General features: G+C 41.1%; 1 protein-coding gene and 1 non-coding gene across 4 annotated transcripts in view; one reads left to right on the top strand and one right to left on the bottom strand.

Moving 5' to 3' along the window:
• Positions 1–821: 821 nt before the first annotated feature.
• Positions 822–929, bottom strand: LOC131503285 (U6 spliceosomal RNA). Its single transcript, XR_009257386.1, has one exon. It is a non-coding gene; the product is annotated as a U6 spliceosomal RNA (small nuclear RNA).
• Positions 930–3,431: 2,502 nt separating this feature from the next.
• The window catches only part of PHF8 (PHD finger protein 8), a 94,293-nt gene continuing 72,892 nt past the window's right edge, over positions 3,432–24,832 (top strand). For 2 of the 3 annotated variants that reach the window (XM_058714383.1, XM_058714381.1), the window contains exons 1-4: positions 3,556–3,694; positions 4,624–4,813; positions 24,115–24,200; positions 24,576–24,684. In XM_058714383.1, coding sequence (XP_058570366.1) covers positions 4,716–4,813; positions 24,115–24,200; positions 24,576–24,684 — 293 coding nt within the window. In that variant the 5' untranslated portion in view covers positions 3,556–3,694; positions 4,624–4,715. Of the gene's footprint in view, positions 3,695–4,623; positions 4,814–24,114; positions 24,201–24,575; positions 24,685–24,832 lie in introns of all 3 variants that reach the window. The other variant, XM_058714382.1, reaches the window with a different exon arrangement.

The following is a 24,832-nucleotide window of genomic DNA, read 5'->3' as shown; positions in this document are numbered from 1 at the left end:
CACCCAGGTGCCCCAGGACTTTTGCACATTTTATTCTTTCTGCCCTGTCCCTGGTTACTTCATATTATTCAGGTCTCAGATTACACACCACCTTCTACAAGAGGCCTTGACTATTTAAAACAGACTAACTTCTATCCAGATCTTTCTCTATCTCATAACTTGCTTTATTTTTCTCATAGCACTCACTGCAACTCATAGCACTCACTGAGATTCTCTTGACTCATTTTGTTGCTTGTTTCCCTAGCTGGAATGTGAATCACAGGAAGGCAGGGAACTTGTCTGTTTTGTTTGCCCTTGAGTCCCCAGTGCTTAGAACACTGCCTGGTAAATATAAATACATGAATGAAACTGTATTTGTTTGATTATTGATTGATCCCCCCAGTAGAATGGCAGCTCCATGAAGGTCGGGATCTTACCTGGGTTACCACTACATCCTCAGCACCTAATATGGTGCCTGGAGCATACTAGATGCTCAAGAAAGAATTTCTGGGTGAGTGAATTAATGTTTCAAACACACTTTAACTCAATGTGCTCCAAACTGAAGTTAGTCTCTTCTTCCCCACCAAACCTGCTTTTCCTTCCGTACACTCCAGTTCAGTCAATGGCACCATCATCCACTCTTGACACCCAACCCAGAAATGAACTCACACTCCCTTCACTCATTCATCTACTATTTTCAATGAGTTCCCAAGCCCTGCCTATTCAACATCCAAAATATCCCACTTATCTAATCCTTTTCTACCTATGTTGCGGCTATCCTGATTCAGGCCTCATCTTTGTTTCATTACTAATGCAACAGCCTCCTCCCTCCTGTCTTCCCTTTTATTATGTAAGGCTTCACAACATTGTATGTCATCTTTGTGCAGGGGCCATGTTAATCTTATCTGTGTCTTTCCAATTTTATTATATGTGTGGCCAAAGTCAGCCACCTCCCCCCCACCCAAGCTAAGAAAGCTTTAGCTGCAGGGCATGTCACTTGTCATATGGTCACATGGTCATATGTTTTTATAAAGTTTGCAGAGTATATTTAAACCACAATTGATTAAAACCACTGTCCCCTTCCACTAGTTTCCCTAGTCACATTTTCTCTTGTATTAGGTGGTGTTGGAGCTGCTTCAGACATTTTTGAGATCCAGCTGAATGGAAGTTGATTGAAGGGGGGATACATTTAGTTTCATTTTAGTGAGACATTTCTATATGGTTTGTATCTCTTCTTTATAGTTATTACCTAGGTGTAGGAATAGCTTCTAGAAATACTCTACCTTTGAGCCTAATTTTGTATTCACAAGTCCATATTCTTAAAAAAAATTTTTTTACATTTATTTATTTTTGAGAGACAGAGAGAGACTGGGCACAAATGGGGGAGGGGAGAGAGAGAATGAGACACAGAATCCGAAGCAGGTTCCAGGCTCTGAAATGTCAGCATAGAGCCCTAAGCGGGGCTCAAACTCACAAATGGTGAGATCATGATCTGAGCCAAAGTCGGACGCCCAACCGACCAAGCCATCCAGGCACCCCTCTATTCTTTTCTTAAAGACCTACCTCACAAACTGTATAAACTTCAGGTCCCACTAATCCTGAATTTTCCCCTGGCTCAGATGCAAATGTGACTTTTGAGTTGCTTTTGCTCAAAAACCTTTAGTGGTTTGTTATTGTTTACAGGATAAAATATAACATTTAACTTCTTTTTGTAAATGTTTTTCCGTGTGCCTCCATGCATTTGTACATGTTGATCCTTCAGTGAACTCTTCTATAGCCTTCAGGTCTCCCTGAAACCTTCCTTGACAGCACCAAGTTGCTTCTGAGGCACTTTCATGACTTTATTTTGCACTTTGCAAGAGGTAGACATATGCTTACTGGACCTTGCAATCCCAATTGTTGGTTTGCATGTTTGTCTTCTGCACTGGCTGGCAATTTCCCCACTGGAGTCCCTCTTCATCATGGTATCCCCACGGTCTAAGCCACCATCACTTAGGAAATTGATGTGCATACACACATTTTCTTGTTTAAAGTGGTGGTGCCCTTTAAAAAATGAAATAGTAAGAGGATTCCTAGAGAATATTCTAGAATGTCAGAGAACACCAGCGCCATCTTCTATGTCTGTGGAGTTCCATTCATTCAACCTCTTCTCCCACCCACCCTCAGGCTAGTCAGAAAACACTGGGACTTGTGCATAAAAATCATGGCACAGTATCTGAACCAAACTGAACTGAAATAGTGGGGTCAAAGAATAGAGAGTTCAGAGGGAGCTGGGAAGTACACAAAAGCTTTACGGAGGGACTAGGACCAAGGGACCGACTGAGGGACCGACAAGACACAACTCGGGGCGGGGGGGGGGGGGAGAGGGGGTAGTAGAGGGTGCAAAGTTCAACTTCCCAGCTCTGATACTGAAGCCACTTGGCGTCCCTAAACCCATGTCTTCACTTGAACAGAGCTTTCCTTGCAGGGTGAAGAATAAACGATTCGGAGACCATGCAAAAGAGACCAGCCACAGAATGTGCTCAACAAACGGGAGCTACTGTGAGTACTCCATCTCTATCCTGGCCGAAGCCCGCCCCCGCGGCGACCCATTAGCTTTGCAGTTTGCAGTCACCGAGTTCACCTCCTCTCATAGGACAAGAAGGCTGCGGAGGAGGAGGAAGTAGGAGAGGAGGGGTGGAGGGACAGTGATTGTGTGTGTGGGGGGGGGGGGGGGAGCGGTGTGAAGGGGGAGGAGGAAGGAGGGTGCTTAACTCCCTGTTGGCCGGGAGGAGGATGAAGGCTTGGAAGGCTCTGGCCCCACTCAAAATGGAGCCAAGTGACTGCCTCGCCTAAGATGGTAGCTTAAGGTCCTCAGCCTTGATTGGGTACCTAGAAGAAACGAGCGGGTCCAAAGGCAGCCGAATCCCGTCCCCCTTTCTCAAGGTGGCGCCCCGCCTCTGCTGGCGTCACGCGGGAGCCGCTGGCCTCCTTTCCCCACCTCTGTCGCGGTTACCTCGTGTGCCCAGCCCTCATAAGATGGCGGTCTGGTAGCCTCCCCGCGGCGGCGCCGCCACTCTCAACATGGTAGCTGTTTACCCCATATTTCTCCTCCCCTCTCCGCTTCAACTTCCTCCTTGTTTTGAATAAACTTTATTGACTACTTCGAATTGCCTACCATCGCCACCGGGTTTCTCCCGGCGGCTTTTCCGGCAGTTTTTCCTCCGACCTGGCCGCCGGTTATTCTCATTTCTCTTGCTTTGCTCGCAGCGATCTCCAGCCGGCCCAGGGACGACGCCGTTTGCCCGCTCCCCGGACGGCCGCCGGACTAGGCCCGAGCTGCGGGCTCCAGTAGGCCCTAACGACCGGGCCCGGGGCAAAACCGTGGAGAAAGCTGCTCTGAAGTACCCCCGGGCGCCCAGGGCCGCGCAACCCAGCGGGTGGTTCTGGGGGAAGGCTAGCAAGATTCGCAGCGTTGCCGTGACGATCCCAGAATTCGGCGCGCGCCGCCGGTGGGGCCGGAACTGCTTGCCGATCCTCCGCTGAGCTAGGTGCTGAGGCGTTCCGGAGCAAGCCCGGCAGCCGGCGCGTCGGTGGAACAGAACTCCGCTAGTGTGAGCGATCCCTGTAGCTTTGCAGATGAGGAGGTCCCTGTAGGGTTCAGGGCAAAAGCCATTCTTGTCAGGTTTGGGGCGTGAGGAGGTTCCTGTCATTTTGGGCGGTGTGAAGAGATCTCGTAAGTTTCGGGGGCTGCAAGAATATTCCTGTCAGTCTTGAGATCTGTGATGAGATCTCTGTCAGTTTGGGGGGACAGGGGAGTCCTCGTCACTCTGAGGGGGCTGTGAGGAGATGCCTGTCCGTTCCTGAGCCGGAGGGGCGGGGGGGTGAAATCCTTGCTGAGTTGCGGGAGTGTGAAGAAATTCTAGTCAGTTTCAGGGGTTTAGAGGAGATCCTTTTTAGTTTTGGGGGTGCAACTCGGAGCCCTGTCGTCTTCGAAGTAGAGGACGATCTGATCTTTTCTAGAATTGAGATTTATTTAATTTGTTGGGGTGATGAGACTACTGACTGGTTGGGGATGGAATGATTTTGAAAGTGAAGGAGAAGACCATTTCAACTCTCAGCACGACCCCAGAACTGTGATTTGAGTTGGGCGCCTAGTCTTGTCTGCCTTGTTCCTGAAGGCATCGAGGTGATTCTCGAGTAATCTGAGGCGACTTCCAGGGATCCCTCATCTCTCTCTAGTTGCCCCTATTTTGGGAGTGAGAGAAAGGGCTTTTTCTAAGGTACCCCAGCCTATTTTGCCTCTGGTTTGCGTCATAATAAAGAGAGCCCTAGGAAGCAAGGTTGCTAGCAAGGAGAGGGTTCAGTAAGGGATTAAAGAAGCTTCCTGAAAAGGCGTCAGATATATTTCCCTGAAACCCGGAAAGAAGTTATCACTGACTCAGGGGGCCAATGGAGCTGGGGGGCGGGGGAGAAACCTCGACGGCCAAATGCCGTCCTTTATTTGTTAAAAACATTTGGTGGCCGGTGGACTTTTCTCCGATTGCCCCCTACAGCCACACCAGCTGTGTTACATCCCAGCAGCACTAACTGCCCATTTGTGAACTGAGGGTTGGTACCCTGGGGGACCTGATTCACTCGGTAAAAAGTGTTGTTTGTGCCCAGCTATCGTCCAGAAAGGACGCGTGCTGCTGCCTCCTGCTTCTCTTGACGCTACGAACCTGGCCCGCCGCAGAGCGCTCCAAGGCCGGGCGAAGATGGCCTCAGTACCAGTGTATTGCCTCTGCCGGCTGCCTTACGATGTGACTCGCTTCATGATCGAGTGTGACATGTGCCAGGACTGGTTTCATGGCAGGTAAGGAGGGCAGTCCAGACTGGACAGGTGCTCACTTGCACGCTCCTTTCTCAGTCCTGTTTTAGGTTCCTGCTCAGAAACTTTTCCCTCTTCTCTGGCCAAGAATTAGCTCCAACCCACCTCCCAGACCCATGTTTTTTCATCCTTCCTTGCAAGACCAGGGCGTAGCTCACAATGACCTCTGGTGTCTCCTCTTTTTTTCTATCCCATGTGTGTTTCTTCTTTGTCCCCTTTTTTATTTTAGGAAGTGTTCTCTTTCCAGCCACAAAGAATGTATCATTTTTGTATGCTGGCAATTGTGTTTTGCCTCAGATTCTGGCTTCTTGGGAGACAGTGCTGTATTTTTGAAATAATTGAAACAAACATGGATTTCAATTGTGCCTTTCAACTTACTATCAGAGTGTCCTTTGGCAAGTTGCTTTGCCTCTCTGAACCTCATGGTCTTCGCCTATAAAATATATCTAGTACATCTGTCCTGATGATTTAAAGCGTTTTGCATGCATTCAGCAGGTGGAGGCAGAAATGCAATAGTACTTTATTTCTTCAGTATTTGTCTGCAGAACCATCCAACTAAATTGAATTAAGCAGAAGCGGTATTGGGTAAAACAGCAGGAGCGAAACCACTAATGAATTTCCTCCAGTTAACCATGTGTGCACAGAAGCATCTGTCACCCAGGATTCCAGAGAAGTTAGTGTGTGGGAAGAAACTGATGTTCTCTCATTGTTGGGACTTAAGGCCCAGTTATGGAAAGAAAACCATGAGAGGAATTTTTGCACTGGAGTACAGTATGTTAGATTCCACAATTTTCAGTTGTCACTAGTCCCTTCCGAATGAGCTCCTGTTGTCCCAGCCAAACTGAAGGTGCTGGTACTGCTATGCTAAAATTCTGCTCTCAGCAGGGATGGCCCCTTGCAGCGCCTTCAAATTCATGTTCAGCTGATCTTTATTATTTATTGTGTGCCAGGTGCAGAGTTCTTTTTACTGCTTCATGTGATTTCACTTAAGAGAGGACAGACCTAGAGGGTGGGGCCTTTTTCTTTCCTCTGGAAATAAGCGGGATTAAGATGATTTTCAGGATTCCTGGTATCTTTGCTAGTGCTGATCAAGTCACTCCTCTGTTTAAAATTCTTTTGGTGGTTCCCCTACAGAATAAAATTCAGTCTCCTTTGTGTGACAGACAAGACCTTTTGTGATCTACTTGTTCAGTCTCATTTCCCGCCACTCCTCCTCCTGGTTCTTTCTTTATGTCCCAGCAAGACTGAACTACTTATAGTTCTGGGAAAATTTTATACTCTTTTATCCCTCTTTTTCTTTGTGCATGCAATTCCTACTAATGCCCTCCCTTTTATAGGTCATGGCATACCTCCTCTGTAAAAGGCCTCCTTCCTCCTGGTTCCCATTGTACTTTGTGTACATCCTTATTGAAAGTAATTATTCCATCATATCATAGTTATTAATAAACCTGTGTCACTCATTAGCCAGAGTTATTTGAGGGCAGAGATGTCATCTTTTCATTTTTGGTATCCCCAGAACCTAGTTTAGTGCTGAACATGTAATAGATATACTGAGTGAATTTTTGAATTAATGAATGAATGAATGAATGGGCCTTCTTAAAATAAGCTATTGCCTGTGGCCTTTGCTTTGGATTATGTGAGAAGTGTGTAGATTCAAACCTGGAAAGTGAACTGCCCACAATATAGAGACTCTAACTCCATAGTCTAGGAACAGAAAACCGGAACAAATGCTTTCTGAGTGCTTACTATATGCCAGGCCCCATGACAGGGACTTTGCATAAATTATTTCAATCCACACCCAATTAAAAGTTAGGTATTTCTTTTTTAAATAATGTTTTAAGTTTTTTCCTGATTATATGTGTGAGACATGCTCATTGTAGAAAAGACAAAAATAATAAGGAAATCAAAATCATCTATGAATCTGCTGTCCAGCATAATCCCCTATTAAATATTTTGTTGCATTATCTCCTGTCTTTTGACTTAGGATATAAACCTATATTTTTATAACATGGGATTGTATTATAAATACCATTTGTAGCCTGACTTTTATTGCTATTTAACATTCTACTGTGAGTATTTTACCAGGTTGTCAAATATTCATGTAAATCTCATTTCTGATATCCCACCATATATCTATGTGTCATCAATTACTTGGTCATTTCTTCTGTGGTTGGATACTTAACATCATTTCTACTTTTTTATAATATGTTAGGAGGGAAACTTTGGGAGTTCTGGAAATGTTTTTCATTTTGATACAAGTTGCTGGTCAAAACAAAAAGAGAAACATGGTGAACATTGTTGCACAGTGTTCTTGTTGACATTTAGAAAGAACACCACTGAGGCCATTATGAATTGCAAATTTACAAATGTAGAAATGGGTTTATGGGATAGGCTCCTCCTTAATTACATTTCTGTGGTGAATCATGGGTTTCTGCGAAGACCCTGACACAGGTTAATTGCCTTATTTTTTTTTTCTATGAAAGAGACCACGTTTTTATCTCTTCTCATTCCTCTCTCTATGGGCTAGCAGAAAACAAGGAAGTCATCTAAGAATCAGGTCCTGGTGGGCTGCTCTTGCTTAACCCATGCATTGTGTGCACATGCACACACACCAAGCTCACAGTGCTCCATATAAGATTGTACTTAAGCACAATCGAAAATTAAATATTGTGGACTTTTCATGGTTGCTCACAACATTTAAGCCCACAGATGCCTTATAGGTGATATAAATCTGTTCACATCTCTGATGATTTCCATAGGCTAGACTGCTTCAAGTCCAGTTAGGGATTAATAATGCCAAGTTACTTCCTGGAAGATGACTATTCCATTTTGCTGCTGAGAATCTAGAATTCATGGAATTACTTTCTAAGTCTGGATTTGAACTTAGAATTATCTGGTTCCAGAGTCCAAGTTCTCAAAAGTGGAAAAAAGTTGGTGTTAACTTTTTTTCTCCTGTGAAGGGCTGGGTTTTTGCAAATCACTTTGATTTGTAGAACAATGGTTCTCAAACTTTAGCATGCATCAGAATCACTTGAAAGACCTATTAAAAGACAAGATAGGTAGGCCCCACTTGCAGGGTTTCTGATTTAGTAGGTGAGTGGGGGGCCACCCTCAGAACCACTGATTTAGAGCATTATTCTGTCTCAATTCCTTCCCTATCTGTGGAGTGTGACAGCTTCTGGTTTCGGGGATGGGTATGCTAACATTTTGTTCTCAAAGTATGGTTCATTAACTGGGAATTTTTAAAAAATGTGAATTCTTGGGCTGGGACCCAGCAATCTCTATTTAACAAAACGAAAGATTCTGATGTACCCTAATTTTTGAGAATAATTGTTGTACACTGGTGAAGAATTAGTTTGTGAGCATTGACTTCTGGGGCTTTGGCAAAACCTCACCACTTTGCAGTTTTCCTATCTATAAAGGAAGTGCTGGTTGGCACATCTCCAAGGGGGGGCGTGGCTGAGGTGTGGACTCGAAACTCTAGAGGAAATGGCACTGGCTTCAGAACTGGGTTCGAATTCTGACTCTTTAGCAAAGGATTTCAACTCTGTGAAGCCTCAGTTTCCCCAGGAGTGGTTGTAATGATTTAAATAAAATGATAATGGCCTTTGTTTATTGAGTACTAGCTAATGTGCCTGTCACTATGCTAAATACTTTGCTTAATTATCTTTATTTGATCTTTTTTTGGTTTTAAAATTATGGATTAAATTTATTTAATAGTTTTAGGACAATGAAAGTTCTCTAATACCAGATGTATTGTGGTAGTTTATGCTTTCCAAAGAATTGATACATTTCATCTAGGTTGTCAAATTTAAGTGTGTAGAATTGTTCAAAATATTATTACCCTTTTGATATCTGTAGGCTGGCTCTGTGGTGATATTTCATTCCTGATACTGAAAAATTCTCTTTATTTCTCAAACTTGATAGACGTTTGTCAGTTTTATCGATCTTTTCAAAGAACAAGCTTTTTGTTTCATTGACTTTCTCTATTGTCTTTCTGTTTTCAATCTGGATTTCTGCCTTTATTATTTCCTTCCTCCTGTTTTGGGTTTATTTTCTTACCTAATTTCTTGAGGTGGGAGCTTAGGTTATTGATTTAAGTCTTTACCTGTTTTCTAATGTAAGCATTTAGTGTTATCAATTTAGCTATGTCCCACAAATTTTGGTATGTTTTCCTTTTCATGTAGTTCAGTGTAATTTTTAATTTCCTCAGAGACTTCATGTTTGACCTAAGAATTGCATAGCAGTGTGTTGTTTAGTTTCCAAGTGTTTGTAGATTTTCCTGTTACCATTCAGCTACTGATTTCTTATTGGTTCCATAGTGATCAGAGAATATACTCTGTATGATTGCAATTTCTTTAAATATATTGAGGTTTGTTTTATGGCCAAGGATATGGTCTGTCTTGGTAAATGTTCCATGGTCACATGAAAATAATCCTATTGTTGGGTTGAGTTATTTTTTTTTTTTTATAAATGTTGCTTTACTCCTGTTGGTTGATGGTGTTTCCTGAATTCTTCTCTGTCCTTGGCTGATTTTCTAACTAGTTCAGTCAGTTGTTGAGAAGGACGTATTGAAGTGTCCAGCTACAAGTGTTGATTTGTCTGTTTCCTTTCAGTTCTATCATTTATTGCTTCACATTTTGCAGCTTTGTTGTTTGATGCATATGCATTTAGGATTACTACATCTCAATGGATTGACCTTTTATCATTATGTGATGTGCTTCTCTGTCTCTGATAATTTTTTTGCATGCAAGTCTACTTTATGTTATATCAATGTAGCCACTCCACTTTCTTTGGATTAAAGTTTGCATGGTATATCCTTTTTCATCCCTTTACTTTCAGCTTCTATCATTGTATATAAGGTGAGTTTCTTGTAGACAGCATATAGTTCGGTATTATATTTATCCCCTTTTGGTATATTTAGACCATTTCTGCTTAATGTAGTTATTGATAGCTTAGGGCTTAATTAAGTCTGTCATTTTTGTTTGTTTTATTTTCTGTTTGTTTCCTCTGTTCTTTGTTTTCTTTATCCTATCCCCCTGTGGGTTACTTATACCTTTTCTAGAATTCCACTTTGGCTTATACATTGTGTTTTTGAATATAGATATATATAGCTTTGTATAGCTTTTTTAATGCTTGCTCTAAGTATTAACATAATACTTACATAACTTATTACCATCAACCAGTATTGACATTTTACCAGTTTGAGTGAAGAGTAGAAGAAACCTTACTTCCCTTTAAATTCCTTTATGCTACCCTGTTTATAACATAATTATCTTAAATTATTTTGTCTATATACATTGAGAAATACATCAGACAGTGTTATAATTTTTGTTTCAACTGTCAAACATGATTTAGAAAACTCAAGAGGAGAAGGAAAACATATTGTAGTTACCCAGGTATTTACTCCTTCCCTTGTTCTGTCTTCCTGATCTTCCCAAAGATTCTTTTTATCATTTCCTTTCTTTTTAAATTTTTATTTTACTTTTTTGATGTTTATTTTTGAGAGAGAGAGAGAGAGTGAGAGAGCAGGGAAGGGGCAGAGAGAGGGAGACACAGAATCTGAAGCAGGCTCAGGTTCTGAGCTGTCAGCACAGAGCCTGAAATGGGGCTGGAACTCCCAAACCATGAGATCATGAACTGAGCCTAAGTTGGAGGTTTAACCAACTGAGCCACCCAGGTGCCCCATTTCCTTTCTTTTTAGAGAGCTTCATGTAGCCATTTTTCTAGGATAGTTCTACTGGCAACAAATACTCTTAGTTTTCCTTCATATGAGAATGTCTTGATTTCTCTTGGATTCCTGAAGGTCTTTTCATTTGATATTAGATCCTGGGTTTTTAGTTCTTTTCCTTCAGCACTTGAAAACTATTGTGCTACTTCCCCTGTGGCCTCCATTGTTTCTGATGAGAGATCCTTGGTCATTTGAATTGGTGTTCTCCTTTAGGTAATGTGTCATTTCTTTATCACTGCTTTAAAGATTTTTCCTTTGTCTTTTGTGTTCAGGAATTTGATTATGCTGTTTTTCAGTGTAGAAATATTTCAGATTGTCTTTTGTTTTGTCTTTTTTTATTTAAAAAATTTTTAAAACATTCATTTTGGAGAGAGAGAAAAACAGCATGAGTGGGGGAGGGGCAGAGAGAGTGGGAGACACAGAATCTGAAGCAGGCTCCAGGCTCTGAGCTGTCAGCACAGAGCCTGACACGGGGCTCAAACTACCAGACCACAAGAACATGACCTGAGCTGAAGTCAGGACATGTAACTGACTGAACCACTCTGGCACCCCTGTCTTTGGTTTTGGTCTTATAGGTTGTTTAAGCTCTGTTCATAATTTTTTAATCTATTTTTCTTTCAATTTTATTGAGATATAATTGACATACAGTACTATATGATTTTAAGGTGTAGAGTATAATTACTTGACTTATATATATTGTGAAATGATTACCACGGTAAGTTTAGTTAATATCCATCACTTCATATAAATACCTCCCAGAAGAAAGGAAAGAGGTTTTTTTCCCTTGTGATGAGAACTTTTAGGATTTACTCTCTAAGCAACTTTAATAAGATTTACAATACAGCAGTGTTAACTATAGTCATCATATTGTACATTATATCCCTAGTACTTAGTTATCTTATAACTGGAAGTTTGTACCTTTTGACAACTTTCTCCAATTCACCCATCCCCAGTCCCCCCCACTTCTGGTAACCACAAGTCTTATCTCTTTTACTATGAGTTTGTGGTTTATTTTGTTTTGTTTAGATTCCACATAAAAGATCATATGTTATCTTTTTCTGACTGACTTATATAATGTAATGCCCTCAGGGTTTGACCATGTTGTTGCAAATGGTAGGATTTCCTTTTTTTAATGGCTTAATGAAATAGTGTTCCAGTGTGTGTGTGTGTGTGACATTTTCTTTGTCCATTCATCTTTTGGTAGACACTTAGGTTTGTTCCATGACTTGGTTATTGTAAATCATGATGCACTGAACATGGGGGTGCAGATATTTCTGCAACATAGTGATTTTGTTTTCCTTTGATATTTACCTAGAAGTGGAATTGTTACATCATATAGTAGTTCATTTAAATTTTTGAAGAACCTCCATTTTTTTTCCACAATGGCTGTACCAATTTAAAATCCCACCAGCAGTGTACAAGGATTCCTTGTATGGACTTTTTTAATGATATTTTTCCAGTCTATGAACACAGGTTATCTTTCCATTTATTTGTGTCTTCAGTTTCTTTCATTGATATAGTTCTCAGTGTAGAGATCTTTCACCTTCTTGGTTATTTTTATTCCTAGTTTTTGATGCTATTGTAATTTTTTTGATGCTATTGTATGTTTTTTTGATGCTATTATATGTATTGTATTGTATGTTTTTATTTCCATAGTTTTTGATGCTATTGTAAGTGGGCTGATTTTTTTTGTTTCTTTTTTGGATAATTTGTTTTAGTATGTAGAAATGCTACTGATTTTTGTATATTAATTTTGTATCCTGCAACTTTACCTAATTGATTAATTAGATCTGAGTTTCTTGGTGGAGTCTTTATAATTTTCTATATCATGTCATCTGCAGACAACTTTACATCTTCCTTTGTAATTTTGATGCCTTTTATTTCTTTTTCTTGCCTGATTGCCCTGGCTGGGATTTCTAGTACTGTGTTGAATAGGAATGGTGACAATGGGCACCCTTGTCTTGTTCTCGATCTTAGAGGAAAAGTTTTAAACCTTTCACCATTGAATATGATGTCAACTGTGGGCTTGACATATATGGCCTTTATTATGTTAAGTCACGTTTTCTTCTATAACCCATTTTTTGAGAGTTTTTATCATGAACAAATGTTGAATTTTATCAGATACTTTTTCTGTACTTTTTGAGATGATCACATGGTTTTTTTCTTCCATTCTATTAATGTGATGTATCACCTTTATTGATTTGCTTATACTGAAACGTTCTTGCATCCTAAGGATAAATCCCACTTGATCATGGTAAATGCTTATTTTAATATATTGCTGAATTCATTTTGCTAGTGTTTTATTGAGATTTTTACATCTATATTCATTAGGGATATTAGCCTGTAGTTTTCTTTTCTTGTAGTATCTTTTAGTGTCTTTGTCTGGTTTTGGTATCAGGATAATGCTGGCCTCATAAAATGAGTTTGAGAGTCTTCCCTCTTCTTTGATATTTTTGGAGAGTTTGAGAAGAATTGAAATTCTTCTTTAAATATTTGGGTAAAACTCACTAGTGAAGCCCTCTAGTCCTGGGCTTTTCTTAACTGGGAATTTTGTTATTGCTGATTCAGTCTCCTTACTAGTAATTTGTTCAGACTTTCTTTTTTTTCCCAATTCAGTCTTGGTAGATTGTATATTTCTAAGAATTTATCCATTTCTTGTAGATTGTCCAATTTATTGGTGTAGAGTTGTTCATAGTTCAGTCTATTTTCTTTCTGTTCAAAATTGGATAATTTCTATTCTGTCTTCAGGTTTACTGTTTTTTTCCTCTTGTCTCCATTTTGCTGTTGAGCCCATGCAATGAATTTTCATTAAACTTATCGTAGCGTTCTGTTCTAAAAGTGCCATTGATTCTTTTCTGTATCTTCTACTTTGCGGAAGTTCTTTATTTTTTGCTGACGTTTTCTATCTATTCATTTGTTTCAGGCATGTTTGTAATTGTTCCTTGAAGCATTTTTTATGATTACTCCTTTAAAAATCCTTGTCAGGTAATTCCAACATCTGTGTCATCTCAGTGTTGTGATTATTGATTTCCTTTGCTCATTCAAGTTGTGATTTTCCTTGTTCTTGATATAATAAGTGATTATTTTCATTATATCCTGGATATTTTGGGTATGATGTTAGGAGATTCGGGTATTATTACATCTTCTGTTTTTGCAGGCCTCTTTAGACACTGCAATTTTAGTGGCAGGGGAAGAGGGTACCCCTTAGTTACTGACAGGTAGGAGTGGAAGTCCAGGTCTCTTAGTCTCTGTTGACACCCACTACTTCAGGTCCTATTGTCCCTAGTCAGGTTGCTTTCTTCTCTAAGTTCACACATGCAGTAAGTGGCAGAGGTGATTCAAACCCAGGCAGTTTGGCTCCCAAAGCTGTACTTTTACCTCTGTGCTATATTGCCTGTGAATACTATACAGAATGCCCTGCTTAGTTGTGGAGAATAAATGTGATAATATACATATAACTCATAGCTCAGTTTTCTCCTCAGTTCCTTTTATGCAGGCTTCAAATTTGGTTGTTTTCTCCTCATCCCCTTAACCTGATCTATTTACTTTTTACCACTTATGAAACCTCTGGCACCACTTGTCCATCTCTCCCTCTAGAATGTCTACTCCATGAGGGCAGTGGCTGTTCTCAATCAATATTTATTAAGTTTATGCATTTACTTTATTGACAAATATTGGTTGAGTGTCTACCATGTACCAGGCTCTGTGGTACACGTTGGGGATAATTCATCTTAATCTTGAGACCTGGTGCTGTGATAATTTGCCTCTTCACTAAGGAAGCAAATTAGCATCTAGGACCCTTGGTCTCAGTGATAATTATTGAGACAGTGCAGCCACAAGTCTGATTTTCATCCATCTGTCTTCCTGATGTGAGGAATTATCTAGCCCAATGAATGTTTGTTGAATTGAGTTGAAGAATGAATAAAACAAGACTGGAAGATGGATAAGGTGAGGACTTCTGGTGAATGAGATTGATGCTGTCAAATGTAGTGGGGCAGGTAGCAAGTGAATGAGCAGTTGTAAGTCCACGTGACGAGTGCCAAAATAGGGATAGTGTGTCGGGGGGAGTGCCATGGCAGCAGGGAAGAGGAAGAGCAGGAATGTTTTAGGCACAGGGAGCCATGTGTGATGAGACCCATAGAACTGAAAGAGCATGGCACTGAGAGTCCAGCTGGCTTTTCAATTTTTTTTTTCATGTTTGTTTATTTTTGAGAGGGGGGAGGGGCAGAGAGAGAGGGAGACACAGAATCAAAAGCAGGTTCCAGGCTCTGAGCTGGCAGCACAGAGCCTGACATGGCTCCAGGCTCGAACTCACAAGCCATGATATCATGACCTGAGGCAAAGTCAGACCCAGCTGGCTTTTCAGAGCAGGGCTGACGTTATGGGTGTGTGACCAGTCACACAGAGCCTCATATTTGGAAGGGGACACCATGCTTGAGGTTTAATGTTTTGTGGTTGTTTTGAAATTCTTAATAATTTTACCTGTTTGTATGTGAAATTTATGTTTTGCATGTGAAATCCAGTGGGACAATGGATTGTTTCTTAGGGACTTAGAGCTTTAGCTCACATGTGGTCCTACCTCCTACTGCCTCCCTACTCCCTGAACAGATTCTTAGTTGGCTGCCTGGGGCACCAGGTCTGGATGCAGGTGCAAGAGAGTCAGCGTTGAGTGCATTCATCCTGTGCACTGAGTCACAGGGTGTGGCCTGTACTTCCCCTTTGAGTATCCTCATGCCCAGGGAGCATGACAATAAATAACAAATAAAAAGGCCTATAACAAGTTTAGAGACTGTGGAAGAAAGGAAAATAGATTTTTTTCCTCTGTGTTATGAACAAGAGGCTCCTGATTTTCATTTGCACCAGGCCTTATAAGTTATGTAGCTGACGCTGCTCGTGAGAAGCCAGAGTTGAGGCCAGAGAGGCAAGGCTTGTAGACCATGGTAAGTTTATACTTTAAACATAAGAAAAATAGGAACGCTGTGAGGGGTTTTGAGCAAGGGTTGACAAGATCAAATGGGTGGGTTTTTAAAAAGATTATTTATTTGTTTATTTATTTATTTTGAGAGAGAGCACACATGCGTGTGCTCACACACATACACACGCACGCACAAGCAGGGGGAGGGGCAGAGAGAAAGGGAGAGAGAATCCCAAGCAGGCTCTGCACTGTCAGTGGGCTTGAACTCATGAACTGTGAGATCATGACCTGAGCTGAAATCAAGAGTCAGATGCTTAACCTACTGAGCCACCCCAGGTGCCCCTCAAATTGGTGTTTTTAAAAGTGGTCCCTTTGGCTGTAGTGTGGAGGGCCAGTTGGGTGAAGACCGAGTAGAGGCCAGGAGCCCAGTTGGAGGGCAGGACAGTAATCCTAGCTGGAGATAACAGGGGCCTGGATTAGGGCAGGGGCAATAAGGATGACAGAAGGGCACAATTGATAGCTAATCAAAGAGATAGAATTGCTAGGACATGATAGCTTGAATGATACAGAGCACTTTCTATGTATGAAGCAGTGTTGTAAACACCTTCTATGGATTAACTCATTTATTTTTGATAACAACTTTGTGATGTATATACAATTTTTATCCCCACCTTAGGGATGAGGAAACTGAGGCACAGAGGTAACATGCTCAAGTTCCCATACTAATAAGTGGCAGTTACAGCTAGGATATAAACTCAGGCAGTCTGAGGTTATGGTGCCACTTGCCAAGAGAGGGAGTATGTTGGGGGGGGGCAGGCCGAGGGAGAAATTGAATTTGGACATGTGAAATTTGAAACATGTAAAGAGTCTATCCAGAAGTACCAGGAAGCATTTCTAGGGAGGGGTCTGGAACTCAGCAGAGAGATCTAGCTTGTCGTCATAGGTGCATAAGGGGCACATTGAGCTCTGGGAGTGAGATCGACAAGGGAAAGTGAGGAGAGAAGAAGGCCTAGGAAGCATCAACATTTAAGGAGTGGACAGGACAAAAGGTGCATTGGGAAACAGAAGGAGCAGCCAGAGACATAATTAAGATCACATCACATCCCTGCTTACAATTCTCCTATGGATTTCACCCAGTTCTTCACTCAGGAAAAGCCAACATCCTTTACGATGGCCTATGAGACCCTACTATGTGAGCCCATTACCTTTCTGACCTATTACTGTCCCCCTTACCCTCTCTATTCCAGAATACTGTCCTCCTCTGTTGCTTCAGTAATCTGGGCACACTACTACCACAGAGCTTTTGTACTTGCTATTCTCTCTACTTGGGATGCTCTTCCCTCATATCCATATGGCTTGCTTCCTTACTCCCTTCAGGTCCTTATTCAAAAGTCATTTTGTCAGTGAGTTCGTATGTAAGATTTCAGTACCTATTGGCTTCCTTACCTAAAATTTCAATACCATTGCTATCCCCTTACCCCACTTGTGTGTGTGTGTGTATGTGTGTGTGTACACATGCACATATATTCCCCTTCCTGCTTTGTCTGCTTGGTTCTTCTCACTATTATACAATGTATCTCACTGATTACATGGATTTATTTTGTTTCTTAAAAAATTTTTTTTGACGTTTATTTATTATTGAGAGACAGAGAGACACAAAGCGTGAGCAGGGGAGGGGCCGAGCAATGGAGAGACACAGAATCTGAAGCAGGCTCCAGGCTCTGAGCTGTCAGCACAGAGCCCGACGTGGGGCTCGAACCCACAAACCATGAGATCATGACCTGAGCCGAAGTGGGATGCTTAACCGACTGAGCCACCCAGGCACCCCGGATTTATTTTGTTTCTTGTTTGCTTCTGCCACTACAATGGTATCAGCTCCAGGAGGGCAGGGATTTCTGTATGCTTTGCTCTATGTCCTTACCTCCCTAGCAGTTGGACCAGGGCCTGGAAGATGCTCAGTAATGGGTTTTAAAAAAATTTTAATGTGTATTTATTTTGAGAGAGACAGAGTATGAGTGGGGGAGGGGCAGAGGAAGAGGGAGACAATCTGAAGCAGGCTTCAGGCTCTGAGCTATCAGCACAGAGCCCGAGGCAGGGCTTGAACTCACAAACTGCGAGATCATGACCTGAGCTGAAGTTAGACGTTTAACCGACTGAGCCACCCAGGCTCCCCTCAATAATGTTAACTGAAGAAATGGGCATCAGGCAAATGGGGTGTTATAGAAGTCAAGGATAGAGAACTTGTCAAGTGGGGAGAGAGCACAGGGTCAGCACTGTGTGCTAATACTGCTAAGAGATCAAGTGAGATAAAGGAGAGGAGTACTTATTGCATGTATCAATAAGGAAGTCAGAACATTGATGAACTCTGTTTTAAAGAAGGTGGAGACTAAAATCAGACTGAAGCAGGGTGAGAAAGTGTACATAACAACTCTAGAAAATTCCTCTTACAAGTTTGGCTCTGATAGAACATCTCTGGATAATACCAGGTGGCAAGAAGTAGGTAGACTTTTTAGTGTATACAGTTTTGTACCTTTTGAGTTTTGTGCCATTACTAACTGATAACTATTCAAATAAGTCAGTATCAACCTGCATACAAAGAAGATATTTGGCTGTGAAGTGGCAGAGGGGCAGACAGGAGACAGGGTCTTATCTTTTTTAATTGTTTAAATGCTATTGTGAAGGGGAAGGAAGGGAGGGAGGAAGAGGTTGAAGATACTGAAGAAAGAAGGGATAATTGATTGAGAAGATTAAAAAAAGATGGGAACCTGGGTGGAAAAGCCAACTTTGGAAAGATTGAAGGATATTTCTTTCATTGTAACCAGAGGAAAGGATGGGTACAGAAGGAGGTAGATTTGGTGTGGAAAGTTGAGATAGTTCCCATCTGATTACTTCATCTTGTCTAAGAAGTAGGCAGGGTCATTTTCTGAAAGAGGAGGGAGGTAATGGGACCATGGATTTTATATAACCACTGTGAATGATGGGAGAGAGAATTGAGCAGGGAAATATAGGAGGATTCTGAGGAAACATGACCCAGATATTTTTTCAATAGACTTTATTTTTTAGAGTAGTTTAAAGTTCACAGTCAAATTGAGAGGAAGTTACAGATATTTCCCATATTCCTCCTGCCCCCACATGTGTAGCCTCTCCCATTATCAGCATTCCTCACCAGAGTGGTACATTACCATTGACAAACCTACACTGACACATGATTATCACCCAAAGTCCATAGTTTACAACAGTGTTTACTGTTGGTGTTGTACATTCTATGGGTTTGGACAAATGTATAATGACATGCATTCACCGTTATAGCATTTTAGTATCATGCAGAATAGTTTCACTGCCTCAAAAAAATTCTCTGTGCTCTACCTATTCATCTCTCTCTCCCCGATAACCTCTGGCAATCAGTTTTTACTGTCCCCATGGTTTTGCCCTTCCCATAATGTCATATAGTTGGAATCTATAATGTATAGCCTTTTCAGATTGGCTTCTTTCACTTCATAGTATGTGTTCAGGTTTCCTCCATGCCTTTTCCTGGCTTGATAGCTCCTTTCTTTTTAGTGCTGAATAAACATTTCATTGTTTGGATATTCCACAGTTTATCCATTCACCTATTGAAGGACATCATAATTGCTTCCAAATTTTGGCATTTATGAAAAAAGATGCTATAAACATCCATGTGTAGGTTTTTGTTCAGTTCCTTTGAGTAAATGCCAAGGAGCATGATTGATGGATTGTATGTTAAGAGTATGTTCAGTTTTTTAAGAAATTGCGAAACTGTCTTCCAAAATGGCTGTACCATTTTGCATTCCCACCAGCAGTGAATGAGAGTTCCTTTTGCTCTACCTCCTCATTAGCATTTAGTGTTGTCAGTGTTCTGAATTTTGGCTATTCTGATAGATGATGTATAGTGGTATCTCATAGTTGTTTTAATTTTAATTTTCCTAACATATGATGTGGAGCACCTTTTTATATGCTTATTTTCCATCTACATATGTTCTTCAGTGAGGTTTCTGTAGAGATCTTTTGCCCATTTTTAAATCAGGTTTGTTTTATTGCTAATTTTTAAGAGTTCTTTGTATATTTTAGATAGCATCCTTTATCAAATATGTATTTATGCAGTTGTTTACTCCCAGTCTTTGGCTTGTCTTGTTTTTCTCTTGACAGTATCTTTCAAAGATCATATTTTTAATTTTAATGAAGTCTGTTTTATCAATTCTTTTTTTCATGGATCATGCCTTTGGTATTACATCTAAAAATAATTATTGCTCATTTAGATTTTTATCCTATGTTCTAGGAGTGTTGTACTTTTGCATTTTACATTTAGGTCTGTGATCCATTTTGAGTTCCGTTTTTGTGAAGTGTACAAGTTCTGTGTCAAGATTCATTCATTTGCATGTGGATGTCCAGTTTCAGTACCATTTGTTGAAAAGACTATCTTTTTGCCCCATTGTACTACCTTTGCTCTTTGTCAAAGATTAGTTGACCATATTTATGTAGGTCTACTTCTGGGTTCTCTATTCTGTTTTATTGATCTGTTTGTCTATCTTTCATCTATACCACACTGTCTTGATTACTGTAGCTTTATAGTGAGTCCTGAAATCAGGTAGCATCAGTCTTCCAACTTTGTTCTTTTCATTTGATATTGTGTTGGCTATGCTGTGACTCAGATATTTTGGACAGTGTGAATTTATTGTGGTGCTGATCCAGTGGTGATTTTTCTCCAGCCATGTCCAATGGTCCAGTGTTACATAGTTGGATTGAGCCAGGGTTGGAATGTGCACGTGGGAGTGATGGAAAGGCAGTGGGGCAAGGGAGTTGAGGATATCTGTTGGAGAATGACTGAAGGGAGGAATGCTGGAATCTAAGCTAGATAGGGAAGAAGGGTGAAGTTAAGAATAGATGAAGAGGTGAAAAGTAGGCTCAAGGGATTTTGAGAGCAAAGAACAGGCGTAATGAATAAGAGTTGGATGATTATATTTGTGGTCACAAGTATGCTGTATGAATTTCATATTCTAGATGTGGAGCTATTGCAAGTATTGACAAGGGCTGGATGATGACCATGAGAATTGATAGCTGAAAGGGAAGTGGAGACACCAGCCTCTGAAGATAAGGAGGTCAAAGAGCTAAGAAGAGGCCAGTGTGTTGGGCCTCTGCATCATGTGGGATGTTGGCAGGACTTGGGATGGAGAAGAATCTGTGAACAGGTTCTTAAATGAGTGAAAGGGGTATGTTGGGGAGCTGAGGAGCTGACAGTGAAGAGGAGTGGAAAGAGGCATGTCTAGATGATATGAAGCTCAAAGGAGTAAGAGATCTGGGGCGCCTGGGTGGCTCAGCTGGTTAAGCATCTGACTCTTGATTTCAGCTCAGGTCATGATCTCGTGGTTCATGGGTTTGAGCCCCTCATCAGGCTCTGCATTGACAGTGCGGAGCCTGCTTGGGATTCTCTCTCTCCTCTGCTCCTCCCCCACTCGCTCATGCTCTCTCTCTCAAACATTTTTTTAAAAAGGAGTAAGAGATCATACACGGGGTAGAGGAGAGATGATCTCTCACTGGAGAGTGAGGGGAATGTCTGCTTCCAACACAGCCCTGAGTTACATAAGGGTATGGTAGAATGCATAACTTCTGCCTGATTGGGGTTCTAGCACAGTGCTTCTTAGATGTTCTGTGGCGAAGGACCAGGTTTGTCTGTTTTTTAAAATTTCCAAACAATAATGGACCAATCATTTGGTACAATAAAAAATGAATTACTAGAAAAATGGATGAACCAAAAAAGCTGTACAAAATATAAGCCCCAATTTCTTATTGTTAGATTCAACAGAGATAAAATTACTCAGCCAAATTGTCATAAAAGTTTGTGGATGCTCATGCTGACTTTTTGTACTTATTACAGACCTGTGGTGAACAGTTCACATATCAGCATTAGTCTGTGGACCACACCGAGTGGCACTTGTATAGAGAAGATGGCTTCTCCTAGGAGAAGCTGTGGTCAGTTAAGCCAGGAAGGTGAAGAAGGGGTTTGTTGAAGGGGTTATGAATTAGATGGGTTTACCAAGAAATGGGGTTGCTTGGGGATACAAGAGAAAAGTTAGGAATGTTGATGACCAGTGGATGTTTGGGGGTGAAGAAAGTACATAGCTATATGGGATGAAAGTTCAGGAGAGAGGGATGACTAGTGGTTCCTTCTTGAGCAGTGTCCAAGGCTAATGGGTGTGAGACAGAGAAAGCATGTGGTCTGACAAAGTGAGTTAATGCTACAAGGTCTGGGGAATATATTTAAAGAAAGTTTAGGCAGGTGAAGGGTGAGATGTGCTTCTCTGTGCTCACTGTGCTAAGCACTTTATTATTTTATTTATTTATTATTTTTTATTCTCAAGTTAGTTAAGATACAGTGTAGTCTTGGCTTCAGGAGTAAAACCCAGTGATTCATCACATATGTGTAATATGTGCTCATCCCAACAAGTGCCCTCCTTAATGCCCATTAACCCCCTCTACCCCCCTCTGTATCCCCTCTACCCCTCTACCCCCATCAACCCTCAGTTCTCTGTATTTAAGAGTCTCTTATGGTTTGCTTCCCTCATTATTTTTCCTTCCCTTCCCCTATGTTCACCTGTTAAGCTTCTCAAATTCCACATATGAGTGAAATCATATGATACCTGTCTTTCTCTGGCTATTTCGCTTAGTGGCAAGATTTTATTCTTTTTGATCATTGAGTAGTAGTTCATTGTATATATATACCACATCTTCTTAATCCATTCATCAGTTGATGGACATTTGGGCTCTTTCCATAGTTTGGGTATTGTTGATAATGCGGCTATAGCCATTGGGGTGCATGCACCCTTTCTATCAGCATGTTTGTATCCTTTGGATAAATTCCTAGTAGTGCAATTACTGGGTCATAGGGTAGTTCTATTTTTAATTAAAAAAATTTTTTTAATGTTTATTCATTTTTGAGAGACAGAGACAAGAGCATGAGTGGGGGAAGGGCAGAGAGAGAAGGAGACACGGAATCCAAAGCAGGCTCCAGGCTCTGAGCTATTAGCACAGAGTCTGACGGAGGACCTGAACTCACGAGCCATGAGATCATGACCTGAGCTCAAGTCAGACACTTTACCAACTGAGCCACCCAGCCGCCCCTCTGTTTTTAATTTTTTGAGGAACCTCCATACTGTTTTCCAGAGTGTGTGCCAAGCACTTTAAATACATTATCTGAGCCCTTAGAAAAACTCTACCAAGTTGATGGTGATATCCCCAATTTATTGATATGCAGCAGATTTACAGACACAGGATTAGCAGTTAGCAGTTGGGACAGGGGTGGGGTCCTGATCCCAAGAAGTCAGTTTGTGAGCATGATCTTGGAGGAAAAAGTTGGAGTTCTGCCCTATTTTTATGCTCCCTGCTGTGTGTGGCTGACCAAGGATTTTAGGAGTTTGATCTTAGCCAGAAGTTATTAGGAGGGCTGCTAATGACTTTGGTGAGGAAGGATTTACTTTTGTGAGATGAACAGCTCACATAAACTTAAACTCAAATTTTCAAAATTAAGTAAACTTTTTTACACATTACATTATGAAATAAGTAACATATGTTCATTGTAGAGCATTAGAAAATACAAATAAGAGGAAAATGACCTGTAATCCTTCACTCAGAACCACTGTTGATTATAAAATACTCTTTTCAGTCCTTTTCATTTAATCAAGTAAAATAGTTCAGTAAAGTTTAAAGTTTTGATTATATGTTGAAGTCAGAATATTTTAGATATATTGGTTAAATTAAATTTTAAAATTAATTTCACCTGTTTCTTTTTACTTTTTTTTATTTTAGAGAGAGTGAGTGTGCACAAGCAGGGGAGAAGGGCAGAAGGAGGGAGAGAGATAGAATCGTAAACAGGCTCCATTTTCAGTGTGGAGCCCGACATGGGGCTTCATCCCATGACTCTGGGATCATGACCTGAGCCGAAATTAAGAGTCGGGACACTCAACTGACTGAGCCACCCAGGCACCCCTCTTTTTGCCTTTTTAATGTGATTATTAGAACATTTAAACTTATATATCTGGCTCACATTATATTTCTGTTGGACAGCACTGTTTTAGAATCTCTTCTAGCTTTTACCATTCTAAGTCTTTTTTTAAAATGTTTTAAATGTTTATTTATTTTTGAGAGGGAGACAGTGTGAGCCGAAGAGGGGCAGAGAGAGGAGATACAGAATCTGGAGCAGGCTCCAGTCTCTGAGCTGTCAACACAGAACCCGATGTGGAGCTCAGACTCACGAACTGTGAGATCATGACCTGAGCTGATGTTGGATGCTTAATCGACTGAGCCACCCAGGTGCCCCCCCCCCATTCTGAGTCTTAATGAAGCTTTGCTGTCTGTACATTTTTAGCTCTGTCATAATTGTTGTAGACCAGTGTGGTCCAATATAACTTTTTGCATTGGTGAAAGTGTTTGATAATCTGCCAAGTAGAGTAACCTCTAGCCATGTGTGGCTACTGAGCATTTGAAATGTAGCTAGATGATGCAGGGACAGCATTTAAAATTTTATTGAATTAATTCAAATGTAAATAGCTATGTATACTGGACAGCACAGTTCTAGACCTTATGAAAAATAAAATTCCCATAAACGTTGGCTGTTTTTCTCTTTTCTAGTTGTGTTGGCGTTGAAGAAGAGAAAGCTGCTGACATTGACCTCTACCACTGCCCCAACTGTGAAGTTTTACATGGGCCCTCCATTAGTAAGTAGATCTTGGAGTTTTCAAGAGAAAGTGGTCCAGAGGTGAGACAAAATGAAGGAAGCTTGAAAGGAAGATTGCCTTTGTCTGAGCGCTTGGGAAATAGCAAAAGCCTGTTTAGGCCCAGCAGGTTAGCAGCTGCCCCAGTGAGAGGGCAGAATTGCAGAGCTTTACCTCCCTCTCTTCCTAGGGAATTCCCAGAGGAAGCACCAACCTCACCAGGAACTTTTCCTGAGTATGTGAGGGCCTCGTTGACTTCAGGTGCTCCAAGGGGTTGTTAGACTGGAAGAGAAGCAGGATCTGCTGAGGCCTTTGCTCTTGGAACCCTACATAGCTCATGGCCATTATGACTCAGTCTTGTGTCTTTCTCTGGCTTAGTGAAAAAACGCCGTGTATCTTCGAAAGGGCATGATACACACAAGGGGAAGCCAGTGAAGACCGGAAGTCCGACATTCATTAGAGAGCTCCGGAGTAGGACCTTTGACAGGTGAGGGCTGGTGAATGCCAGGGCTCTGGGAGGCTAGGATTCGTTTCTTCCCAACTTTGCCACTGGCTGTCTCATTAGATGCCTCCCCCATTTAGGAATGTTCCCTCTGGGAGGAATCTTCTGTTTTAGTCATTTTTCTAAGAAACAT

The sequence above is a fragment of the Neofelis nebulosa genome, chromosome X (genome assembly GCF_028018385.1).
Source record: "Neofelis nebulosa isolate mNeoNeb1 chromosome X, mNeoNeb1.pri, whole genome shotgun sequence".
NCBI lineage: Eukaryota > Metazoa > Chordata > Mammalia > Carnivora > Felidae > Neofelis > Neofelis nebulosa.
The sequence above is the reverse complement of the archived record's forward strand: the minus strand, read 5'-3'. Positions and strand labels throughout refer to the sequence as shown.